The following is a 12,555-nucleotide window of genomic DNA, read 5'->3' on the forward strand; positions in this document are numbered from 1 at the left end:
GCATGTGAGTTACATCTCAATAAAGCTGTTCAGAAAGTGGGAGCATTAGAGTAGCCGGTCCCTGAGGGCACTTCCACCTCTGGTTTTGCTGTCCTCAACCGCGTCGCTGGTGTTCTCTGATAATAAGAACAGCTTCCCTCCGTTCGTGGGGTGGGGGACACAGAGCCAGCCCGGGTCTAAGGAAGGGGAAGGCCTGGGCTTTGCAGAGGAGTGTTTGTGCCTTTCTCTTTCCAGGTGTGTTCATCACCCACGGAGATGTCGGGGTTGGGACCATCGTGGGCTCTGCTGTGTTCAACATCCTGTGTATAATTGGAGTTTGTGGATTATCCGCAGGGCAGGTCAGTGGTCTCTCTCTCCGTACGAAATGACATAGGGACAGCGCGGGGAGACCCAAGGCCCAGCCCTAGCCGAGCCCGTTAAGTGCTGTGGCTATCAGAAACGGTTTCCTCTCCGAGCCTGCTTCCTCACGTGTAGCAGGGCTGTCCTACCTTCCTTCCACCGGTGGGTCTGAGAACAGGAAGAGCGTCAGCTCTGCGGCTGGTCCAAGGGGGGGAGCGTTCATTCAACAGCAGTAAATATTTAGGAGGCGTCTCCTGTAACTCTGACCCTGAGCTAGACTTTGCACATATTTGGGGCCCGCCTTCGGCCTCCCCACAGGACGCACGAAGCTGGCTTGTTGTTGAAACCCCATCGTGTCTTCCTGGTCCTCAGAGCCCCAGGGGGACATTAGACTTAATCTCAGAGAGTCAGGCTCAAGGGTAGGCCCCGCCCGGCCAAGGGAGGTAGAGGTAGGCAGCCGGTCACTCCCGGAAGGTTCGAACATCGGAGGGAAGAGTGAGTGCCTCTGGCCTCTCCCCCTGACACATGGCTTCTGCTGGGAAACATGCCATGTGGTCACCTTGGAGGAACAGGGGACAGCTTTGCCATCACTTAGGAACATGATGTGGTATCATTCCGTCCCCAGATGTGACAAAGAGCGCAGTGTGGCCTTGAACGGCCAGACAAGATGTGGTTCTGGTGGCACAGTTAAGATGAGCTCCATGGACATGTGTCTGCACCTGCAGGGGTCTGGGGGTGGTGGGAGGCCCCCAGCAGTGTCCCCCGGCCCCCGTACCCCATCTCCCCAGCCAGTAACAGCTGATGGTCCTTTGCTTAGCAGGTGATCCGTCTGACGTGGTGGGCCGTGTGCCGAGACTCTGTGTACTACACCCTCTCTGTCATTGTGCTCATTGCCGTGAGTTACCTTCCCCCCCCCCACCCCCCGCCCCTGTGAAGGCACCGGGGCCCTGCCCACCTCTGTCCCTGGCACTAGAACCAGAGAACCCACAGCACCCCTACCCTGGGGTGTGCTGGCCATTCCTCGCAGTCACGTTGACCAATCTCCCACCACCGTGCCTCCCTGTCCCGAAAATCTCATACCTGATGCTTTGCTTATCCATCACATCCAGGTACCACCTTGAGGGCACAAAGGCCTTGAAAAAGCTAAAGAAGGCATCATACGGTCGATGCAGTTAAGCTCAAGCAGATGCTCATCAGAGGCCTTCAGATCCTCACTTAGAGCCCATTTACTAAAGAGCAGAGTTTCTGGTTTCCCACCTTACGGCGGAGCAGGGAAGAGAGGCCAGCTGGGAGCAATCAGGGTTGGCAGCTGGGAGCAAGGATATGGGCAGAAAAGGCAGAGGGGCTGAAACAGGGATCCCTGAGGGCTCGGGTACATCATGGCACATGACAGTGACACAGCACCGAAGCCCATGACACAGGTTACTGCCAAGGAAGGACCATGTCATCCACAGGGGAGCAGCTTCCATCCAAAAGGAGCTTTAAAGTGAAGGCATGAGGGCAGGTCATTTTCAAGAGGGCAGATGCACATGGCATGCCCAGATTTCAGAGTATGGAGCGTGCCCTAGAGTGACAGTTCTCAACCTAAGAACATCTAGGGCCAACTGGATTTGATAATCATGACCCTTGTATTAGTTATCTGTTGCTGTGTAACAAATTTCCCTTAACACTCAGCAGTTTAAAACAGCAAACCTTTCTTGCTCCCATTTTCTATGCATCAAATCTGGGAGTGGCTTAGCCGAGCCCTCTGGCTCACGGGTGTCTGCCAGGGTATAGTTATGTCAAGGCTCCCGTGGGCGAGGATCTGCTTTCAGGATCACTCGCGAGGCTGCAGGCCGGCCTCGGGCTGTTCCACAGTGCAGCTCTCGGCATGGGGACTGGTTTCCCTCCCAGCAGGGGCGAGGAGACACCAAGCTGGAAGCCACAGTCTGCTTGCAACCGAATCTCGGAAGTGACAGCCCATCACTTTTGCCATATTCTGTTACGAGCAAATCCCTAAGTTCAGGCCACGCACGCAGGGGAGCATGAAGATCAGGTAGTGGGATCATCGGGGCACCTGAGAGGCTGCCCACCACACCCCCAAAAATGAAAGAGATAAAACTATTTACCTATACACAATTTTACAAAATCAATATAATGCCCAAACTATACCATAAAGGACAAATAAAAGTAATTCATAATAAAAGAATGCATCTTTCAGTGTGTAACTGTCTGGGCATGAAGGTGCTAGAATGCTGAATGATGTGATCCGTTGCCCCCATATGGGAAATCTCCAGGCCCTACAGCTACCAGTGCAGACCGAGGCTGGTATGCTGGGCTGGCAACACCATGAGTGGTGCCAACCTTGATGATGTGATCTTCCAAAATTATGCATGACTCCTGATAAAATCCTAAACAGAGCCAAGTACAATCATCCCTCCATTTGCATGACAGTTAACTCACTAGAAAATTAAGTATTTATTAAAACCATGTAAGAATACTTTGATTTGCAAAATGGAATTAAGGTCGAGGCTCAGGTCATTTTTTTTTCTGCTTGCCTAAATATCTAGCAGGACATTTAAGACGTGTGCCAAATACGGAAGAACTCCTCTGGTAGAACCATTTCACATGCTCTAGACTGACTAGCACCCCGGGCCTTCACTGCCTCTAAATGCCAGTAGCCCTCCATTGGGTTATAAAAACTGAAACTATCCCCATAAATGTCCCCCACATTTCCCAGGTGGTGGCACTGGGCTCCCCTCTGTTGAGTGCCTCTTCCTCAGAGGCTTGAGTTTGGGGAGCCTCACAGCAATGCCCAGCCAGGAGGACCCTCTCCGAAGTGACTTCCCAAAGCAGATTCTGTGTGTGCTGCCTGCCGTGACAGCCAGGAGAGGGGTACAATGGACCCAAGTCCAGACAACATCCCCCTGGTCTCTCCTGGCATCCCGTGTCTCCAAGATCAGATTGGTGGGCACTGCCCCTCCACCTTCCTGTGCACACTGGGCCTGGCTGGGGTGGTCACAGGACTCCTCCCCTAGACCACGGAAGCATCATTCATCCGTGTCCCACGTAGGCAATGCTGGGTGGAATTGTTGGGCAATGTCAGTGCCCTCTTAGGAAGCCACGGCATCCCCACCATCACCCCTGGCCTCCCTTCAAATGGTACAAATGGGTCCTTTGCCCTCAGAGTTTCCAAAGGGGTTACTCTTTATTTTTAAAAAAATGACACCCCTTCCTCCCCACCCACACACACAGAGGTACCGCAGATCGATCGATCGATAGATAGATAGGTAGGTAGGTAGGTAGATAGACAGACACAAACATACATACATACAGAGATGCCTTTTCAGTTTTTAAGATTCTTGATTTCAGCAACTCTGTTCCATTAATGAGGGCAGACCCCTGCCAGGTTGGCCCCAGTGGCTACTTGGACTGTTGGTAGCACAGGCCAGTTCTCTTTGGAGACCCACCCTAGGCCTCATACTGCAGCATCTACTGACCAAGGTTTCCACTAAGGAAAGGTCACCTTCTATGTTTGAGAAACCCAGACATGGAGAGAAGAGCCAGCTTTCTGTGAAACACATAACTAGCCTATGTGTTGGCTCTGGGTGCTTAGAGGTCTGCGTTTGTTCTTCTTTTGGAATAAATCTGTCGCCCCGCCCTTTGTTTCTTTTGCCTTCCAGTTCATATATGATGAAGAAATTGTGTGGTAAGTTTTTAAAGTTTGTTTCTCGTTGTTCCTTTTTTGTTAGTATCCTTGCTTGTCGGGTTCATTGAATCTTTTTTAAAATTATTTTTACAAACATAAGTTTATGAACTTGTGAAAGTAAAAAGGGTATCATTCTAAGCAGTCATGCCTTTATTTATCCTTTCAAAGTGACAAAGATTGTTTTCCTTAGTATTCCCTCCCTGCCAGATATCAAGATATATTATAAAGCTAAAATAATGAAAACAGTATGGTGTTTTGCACAGGGATAAGCATAGGCCAATATGGAACTGAGAACCCAGTAATGGGCCCAGTTCTGGGCTGGGGGATACGACAGGCATCATGATGAGGTAGTGAGTTGGGGGCGGGGGGCGGGAGAGGTCCTCATACTACAAAAATGAGGAATTCATATAGAATAACATCAGCTCCTTCCCTCACACCTTATACAAGAATAAATCCCAGAGGGATTAAAGATCTCGCTGTGAAAAGCAAAATTGAAACAATTTAGGGTAGAATATAGGGACTCATCTTTATGATATGGAGGTAGGAAGTGATTTCTTAATCAAGATACATAAAGCATAAACTTCTAAAGAGGTTGATATTGCCACTCTAATTTATAGGGCATGAATGCATCTTACATTCATAAACCATAAAAACGGTTCTCTTCATTGACAGTGATTCAGATCTGCATCCTGTATGTGGTTATTTGTTGGGCATAGATTCAGGAGAACTGATGCGAGCGGCTGCGTGCTATGGGCCCAGAGCATCCTGGTTCTGGGTCCTAACCCACTGTGTGAGCCAAGAAGTCTCTCCCTTTCTGGGTCTCCTTTTCCTCATCTGCAGATGGAGTTTTGAGGGGGTGGTCGGGTCATCTACAGACCCCTTTGTGGCTCTGCTGGGCTGTGGGCTAGCAGAGGAAGAGCTCCCCAAAATGACTATAGCTCATGTCGGGCACATAGTAGGTCTTCAGGACACACTTGTCAGATGACCCAACAAATTAAGCTGTGCGACTCCTCAGAGGCTTGTGTTCTGAGCTACAGAAATCCCCACCATGTGTGGGGTCGGACGCTGGTTCTGCAGGACGGCAATAAGAGTGCACCCCAGAAAGACCCCCACCCAGCCCAGCCCCCGTGTTTGGCCCAAGAGGCTCCTGTGACTGGCCCATCTCTTCAGGCCGTTCTTAGGGCCCCTTCCCACCCGCACCCACAGCTTCTCTTGTCGCTGGCCAGAATCTCGGGTGACCATAGGGCCTCTTAGCGTCATGACTCCAGGCCACTCCCCTCCCTGAGTCTGGGATGAGGTGGCCCTGGGCCCTCCTTTCTCTAGGTAGCTGGGGGGACTCCTCCTGAGTCCTGTAGATGAGACTCCCTGTAGTTGAGAAGGCCCCACCCTCAGCCTTCTCTGTTACCAAGCGAGCTTCAGATTGCAGGATAGCTGGGGGCTGGGTGGCTCGCCCGCATGCCTGGGTCCTGGGCCGGGCGCTGGGTCAAGGAAGGTGACAGGACCACCCACCCTGCTGCACCCGCTGTGCTGGTCACTCCCAGCCTTCAGCGCTGTGGGCCTCCTGGCTCTAACCAGTCTCCTTTCTGTCTTTGAGGTGGGAAGGCCTGGTGCTCATCATCTTGTACGTGTTTTACATTCTGATCATGAAGTAAGTGCCCTTTCTCCTCTTCTGGGCTGTCTCACCCCTGGTTTCACATCCTGCTTTAGCCTTTTGTCCGAGCAGGAAGAAAACCTCCTTCAGCCCTTGCGGTCACTTGTGGCCACCCCAGTTCTCTGGGGGACACCCTGCTAGGGCAGCCAGAGTGGGAGAGAGATAGACTCTGTGTTAGGGTGCTGTCCGCACTTGGGCCGGGGTGGGTGGCTGGCTGGTGGGGGGGAGGTTGAGGCCACTCCCAAAACAAATAGCAAGCAGGGACCTCTCTCCCAACCCGCTCCATACCCCTGGCCCGTGCCCCAGGGTGACCGCTCTTTTGTGCTGTCTCTATAAATTTAACGCCTGATAATTTAATGCCACTCTTTTGAAAGAGCTGGGCACCTCCATTTTGTCCAGACTTCATAAAATGCCACCTCTCGGGGCTGCCACCTTGCATAGCTGCACCGGGCACCACTTGTAGTTCTAAAGATGCAGACCTTGGCGCCAGGGTTGTGTACCCGAGGCCCTCCGGAAGCTGCCCAGGTCAGAATCATCTCAGAACTACCCATGATGAATTAATATTCAGCCACAGAAAGGGAAGGAAATTCTGACTCATGCCACAAATGTGGATGAACCTTGAGAACATTATACTGGGTGAAAGGGATCCAGTCACAAAAGGACAAAAGCTGTGCGGTTCCACTTATGTGACGTACTGAGGAGACTCAAATCCCTAGCGGCAGGCAGCGAATTAGAGATTGATTACCAGGTGCTTGGGGGAGGGAGTAATTAATGACTCATCAGTGAATGGGAACAGAGTTCTGTTTGGGATACTAAATATTTGGGAACTAGATAGTGGTGATGGTTGCACAACCTTACAGATGTAATTACTACCACTGAATTGTGCACTTAAAAATGGAAAATAGTTAAGACGGCAAATTTTATGTGGTATGTATTTTTCTACAATTAAAAGAAAAAAAAGGCTACCCATGAGCTAAGCCACGTTCAGGTTTGTAACTTTCTCCTCACACCTCCGCAGGTAATTAAAAAGGAAAATACCACTGAGGTTTACGACGCTATGAATCCCCCCGTTGACCTAAAACGTTTATAATGTTTTATAAAGATGGATGATACGCTGTCAGACTGCGAGAGAATGGTCCTTAAACCGTCTGCTCTCTGAGTGCCTTCCAGCGGGGCCGCCAGCCTGGGGTCTGGGATAGAGCCTGTTGTCGGTGTGGGCAGCAGCGCTGGCTGGGATGGGACAGGCACGGGCCCCCAGGCAGCCCACGGGAGCCAGGCCAGGCCCGGGAACGCCTGCTTCGAGCCTGTTCTGAGGCTGGGCTGAACTTCTTTGGTCAGGACAGGTTTATGGCACGCATAGGCAGGCGTCAGTCATTTTCTTGGGCTGAAGGTCTCTCATGTCCCCAGGAAGCCCGCTCAGGAGCAGCAGGCCCCCTGCGACGGCACATTATTCCAAGGTTCCTGTTAGGAGCCTCTGTCAGCTGGGTTGAAAAGCCTCAGCCCCCCCACCAGCTCACCCAGGGCCGTGCTCACTGCAGGTGCACAGGGGAAGGAGGTGGGGGTGGGCCCTGCCCAGTCTACCCCGCAGCTCTGACCTCCCGCCTTAACTGACTTGCAGGTACAATGTGAAGATTCAGGCCTTTTTCACAGTCAAACAAAAGACCATTGCAAATGGCAACACGGTCAACAGTGAGCTGGAGGATGGTAATGATTACTGTGATAGTAGCTCTGATGACCCTTCCATGCCATTGCTGGGGCCAGGTAAGGCTGAGCAGACAGGAGCAGGCAGACCGTGTCATTGAAACCACTCTCCCCTTCCGTGCGCACACACACTCCCTCTGAATTGTCACTCTTCCCCTTGGCCACAGGACCCTAAATGAGGAGGGCGAGTCATTTAGGAGGTGTGGCTCAGATGGGAGAAGGATGAATAAGAGTCCACAGTCACGACCTCGGGGATCGCCCCAGGCCTCCCGAGGAAGTCTCAAGCCCTGCTCGGCTTTCCTGAGATGCAGTGAATTACATCTCTGACCCATGTCAAAGGCCGGTGACAGGAAGCTGAGCACGTGGGAAGGCAGAGCAGGCTCGGTCTCCCTCTGGTTTCTCAAATGCCAGGCCCAGTTCTGGAAGCTCTGCTCTAGAGAGACCACTGGCTCCTTGCCCAGATGAACAGCAAGGCCGGGAAGGAGGCCACGGAGCTTCGAGGACTTCCAGACCCACCCCCGAGAGCCCTGGTGGGAGCCCCTTCCCCTGGGGACTGTGGTCCGGTCTCCTCAGCTTCTCTTTGGCCCCTTGTCCGGGGGTTCTGGGCCTCCGGAGCCAGCCCGTGTCTGTCAGCTTCCCCAAATGTCTGGGCCCGACCGGCTCCTGCCTTGGAAACCTTGTCCTCGATTCTTAATCCAGCCAGTTACCAGGTGACTCCATTTGTGGGGACAGCTGCCAGGAAGGCGAGAGAGTTCACACTCTTTCCCATCCAAGACCTGTGTTAAGGCCTGAATAGATTCTTGGAGTTAAGATCTGGAAAGAACAGCTTAAGCTGGCCTTGTTGAGTTCCACCCACAGTGTTGCTAGGGGCCTCCTTTAACCAGGAGCGAGCCCCTTGGACCAGCTACCCGAGGAGTATTTCTCCTTTATTCCTCATGGCCTTGGGCAAGTCACACCCTCTTTCAGGTGACTTTAATTCCTTTGTGGTGTCACTGATGTCTCAGAGCGGACTGTTTGCCAGTGTCTGGGACACGTGGAGGCCGAAATCTGTATTCCTAGGCTCCCTCCCCAGCCTCCACCCTGGGGTGGGTCAGGGTAGGAGCTGCCCCCATGTGCGCTCCGGGCAAGCATGTTCTGTCCCGTCCCAGGTAACCCCCAGGAGGAAGGCACCTGTCGTGGGTGCTGAGTGAGGGGTGGATTTCTCCACGGGGAAGGAGGGAGGCCGGTGGGGAGAGGGTGTGAGTGGGGCCAAGGCCACAGCCTGGCTGCCGAGGCCCACCCGTGGGCGGGGTGAGAAAGGAGGCCTGCAGAGGGTGGGGCTGTGCCATGTGTCCTGTTTCTTGAGGCTGCCCCGGGGGAGAGCCCGTTTCCAAGACAGTCTCCTCGGCTCCAACGCATCCCCACCCACAGTGTCTTAAGACAGAGGCTGCTCCTGGCTGCCCTCGTCCAGGGAGATCAGTGCTCCTGGGGTCCTCTGGAGCCCCGTGGCAAGAAGAGAGATTCCACATGCGGAGTCGTTCAGGCCAGTGGGGAATAGCCGCATCCTCAGGTGCCAGCCCCGGGAGCTACCTGCCGCCCCTGTGGCTGCGGGAAGAGGCCCGTCCCCAGTGCCACGGGGCAGGGACGTGAGCCACTTCCTCTTCCACGGAGATCCCGGCTGTCCCGAGGCCACAGCCCGTGCGGGGCCTTTCCAGGCGCTCCCTGGTGGCCTGTCTCCCTCACTTTTGTACCCACGACAGTAGGATTTCCCACAAGTTTATGGCTTTTCCCCAAATTTCGAAGCCCAGGGCAGTTTCTAAAAAATTGGAAGATTAGACACAGGATTGCCCCCAGGCACAGGGAAAGGTGCGAAGATAGGTCTCCCTCCAACTCTTATCAGGGTGAATGCGCTTAGATAAAGGCCAAGGAGGAAAAGATTTGGGGGGTTGGGGGGATGCAGGCCTGGAACTGGAGAGGTGGGAAACCCAGAGATACAACCCCAGTTGGTGGATGCCCCTTCCCTCCCAGAGGGCCGTGTGCAGGGCAGTGTCCCCCAGAAGCAGACTGACAGGGGCAGGAAGGAGCGCCTGTACCACCCCGGGGGGGGGGCGGGGCCTGAGGAGAACGGGGCTTCGGGACTTTGCCTTTTCTCACGGTGCTGCCACAGAATCTTTCCGACTCGGAGCTTCTCTCCCCTGGTCCTCAGCCTTCAGGCAGGTCGTGTAAACTACCCCATCCAGGGTTGTCAAAGATTGCTGGCTACTAAGTTATTTCAGGAAAACACGCACACACACACACACCACTGACTTTGCTGGTATCAGCTTTGGTATTTCCCCATATATGTAAAATCAAACATTTTTAACCCAACCTCTTGACAGAAGAGGACACACTGCCTCTTTACCCCCAGTTCTATTAGAGACCTTTATGTACTTAAATGTTCTTAAAGGTCCTACAATTCAGCTCACCAAGTCAGCTCGAGCCAGTTTTCTCTCTTGAGGGGAAGAGCATCCTCCAACTTTGTTCTGCGTACAGTTGTTTGGGTTTTTTTTTCTCTAAACGTTTTACACATTTTTTACATCACACTTCAATTCAGCTCAAGAAAGCAGAGCACAATACACCAAGAAAAGGTGACGAGGACAAAGGCAGGAAGGCACGCCGTCATTTCCTGTCACGGCTGGGGGTCCGGCCTCTCCTTGCTGGCTGTCAGGTGGCCTTGAACATGGCCTGACAACCAAGACCATCTTGACCACGGGCTGGGCTCACCCTGGGACCTTTCCAAGCTGCCCTGGCCCTAGACACAACTTTGGCTTGGAGCAGGGAGAGAGGGAAGGATACCTGGCCTTAGGCTGAACTGCCGGAGAAACATGCTGTACTTGATTGGGTTACCTGCTGGGCAGGCGCCCTTGGCTTGGACATATCACCCTGTGCTGCCACTTGGTGGGCAGTGCCAGGACAAGGTGCCTGAGAAGTCAGGTATCATGGCTCTTCCCTCCTCCTTCCCTCCTCCTGAGCCCGACTGTTCCCCCAGGTGGTGCCCATAATAGGGCTGGTTCTACCCACGGAGCCTGTGGCTGTTTTGCTGGTTTCCCCCTGCCTCTGAGGTGGAGGCTCCAGAGGAGGGAAGGATTCCAGCTTTCCTGCAGCAGGGTGGGGCTGTGGGCACGGGGGCTCCCGATCCTCAGAGTGGGACCGAGCCAGGAGAGGGGCCATCCCAAAGGCCAGAGGCCCCGAGCATCGAAGCCCCTCTACTAACACCCTCCTTCACATAACCCCCTGGCATCTGGGCCACCATCAAGAATGCTGCCCCAGACTCCCGGCGTCCGCGCACGCTAATCACCTCTGGCAATCCCTGTTGGCCTTTGTCTCCTTAACTCTTCTCCTCTTCTAAATTGTAAGTAATCTGCTTTCATCCAAGCGATAACACATGCATTTAAAAAACAAAATCCGTGAGTCCAACGCACGCCTTGTTGGCGGTTAGTGTCTGTCTCCGAAAAATGCATGGTCCTCCTGGCTTTGGTTCTAACTACACGCCTCCTGTCTGCTGAGCCTTGCTGCCTCTTTGGTGAGGGTGTGTGTGGCTGGTGTGCATTTGTTCGTGTTTGTGCCATTAACTCTTGCTCAGGTTTCTCTCGACTGCTCCTGGTTACCCTATTATCCAGGAAGGACACTCACCGGGAGCTGGCGACCAGTGGAGAGGGATGGGCATATCTGCCTTGATAGCCCCTTGGAGGGGAAAGCCCCCCTGCTTCTGTGTGCTGTGTTCAGGAGTGCTTCTGTTTCTGGACCCTCTGGGGCTCTGGAATTAAATGTCAAACCCCCCAGGACTCGAGCTTGGAGCATGTTTGGGAAGGTGGCAGGGCAGGTCTGGGCACTGGGGAGATTTGTTCTTCAGCCTCATGAGTGGAAGCAAAGGGTCAGAGAGAGTGGCCTCCCTGCTGGAGGGTGCTGGTTTTACTGGAGACACTGGGCTCGGCCAGCAGCTCTCCGTGCACCCTCCACAAGCAGGCTTCTCCTGGGTCTCAGTTGCCTCGTCCAGGGCCTGTGAGCCAGATCTTTGACCTCACTGCCTACCTCATGGAGAACAAATTTGGAAGCATCCTTTTGTGCCAGGTGGAGATGGTTCCTCTAAGACAGAGCAAGTGGCCTCATGGGAAGTTTAGAGCCGGTGCTCTCTGGCGCCTCCCAGCATTTTCCATTCCAGGAGGCCCTTGTCAATTTGTAAAGTTTTGTCTGAGCCTCTGTAAACAGCGGGAAAGAAAGGTCCTCTCAGAGTCAGGGGTGAGAGGTGGCAGGGATCCTGTCCACTTTGTAGGTGGGCTGCCCTGTGAGGCTTAGATGAGGAACTGAAAGACCCTTGCAATTAGCCAAGACTGGGCCCCGGAAGAGAGGGGCATTGATTGGCGGAGGGGCTGGCAGTGGAGTTGGGGGAGTGGTCCTGTAACAGGGGGACTTTGGGGCTCTGTCCAGTGCTTGCAGGCGGTTCAGACCCAGTGGCCCACTTGACTAATGGGAGAAGCTGCATCCAGGCTTCCAGGCGGCTACCGGCTGCCGAGACCACAGCCCAAGAAGTCTGCACCGAGAGGGGAAGTCAGTTGCCCCAGCCCTTGGGTTTTGCCCCGGGGGATCTCAGCACTAATCATGGCTTTGTGCTCAATATAGTGAAGGAGGAGCCGCAGTACAGCAGAAACCCAGTGGTGATGGTGGATGAGGTCATGAGCTCCAGCCCTCCCAAGTTCACCTTCCCGGAAGCAGGCTTACGCATAATGATCACCAATAAGTTTGGGCCCAGGACTCGTCTGCGGATGGCCAGCAGGATCATAATTAACGAGGTGAGTTTGCCTCAAGGACCATGAGACCATGAGAGCGAGTGGCCTTGGATGGGTTCTGGCACTGAGGAGGCCCTGGCTTGTCAGCACACTTTCTGGTGTTGGGCCTGGGGTGTCCTCTGCCAGGCTGGCATTTATCGCCGCACCTGTTGAAGGAAGGAAGCCCAAACCTCACCCACAGGCAGCAAATGGTCTTATCGGGAAGGATTTTAAGGCAGATAGCCATCAAATACCATGCCTGCCATGTTCCACTAAGTATTTTGTCAAGTACTAGAGTGAAACTAATTGGAGAAAGGCTAGTCTGAAGTACGAATTGTTTATTTTAACTGTTACTCAGGACAAAGAAAGAATGAATACACACCTGTTCTCTG

The 12,555-nt window shown here is 53.5% G+C and overlaps 1 protein-coding gene across 2 annotated transcripts in view; it reads left to right on the forward strand.

Moving 5' to 3' along the window:
• The window catches only part of SLC24A4 (solute carrier family 24 member 4), a 163,374-nt gene that overhangs the window by 114,969 nt on the left and 35,850 nt on the right, over positions 1–12,555 (forward strand). The window contains exons 6-11 of one of the 2 annotated variants that reach the window (XM_061182820.1): positions 235–338; positions 1,160–1,234; positions 4,002–4,027; positions 5,622–5,675; positions 7,297–7,439; positions 12,018–12,187. In XM_061182820.1, coding sequence (XP_061038803.1) covers positions 235–338; positions 1,160–1,234; positions 4,002–4,027; positions 5,622–5,675; positions 7,297–7,439; positions 12,018–12,187 — 572 coding nt within the window. The remainder of the gene's footprint in view (positions 1–234; positions 339–1,159; positions 1,235–4,001; positions 4,028–5,621; positions 5,676–7,296; positions 7,440–12,017; positions 12,188–12,555) is intronic. The other variant, XM_061182821.1, reaches the window with a different exon arrangement.

The sequence above is a fragment of the Eubalaena glacialis genome, chromosome 2 (assembly GCF_028564815.1).
Source record: "Eubalaena glacialis isolate mEubGla1 chromosome 2, mEubGla1.1.hap2.+ XY, whole genome shotgun sequence".
NCBI classification, from domain to species: Eukaryota; Metazoa; Chordata; class Mammalia; order Artiodactyla; family Balaenidae; genus Eubalaena; species Eubalaena glacialis.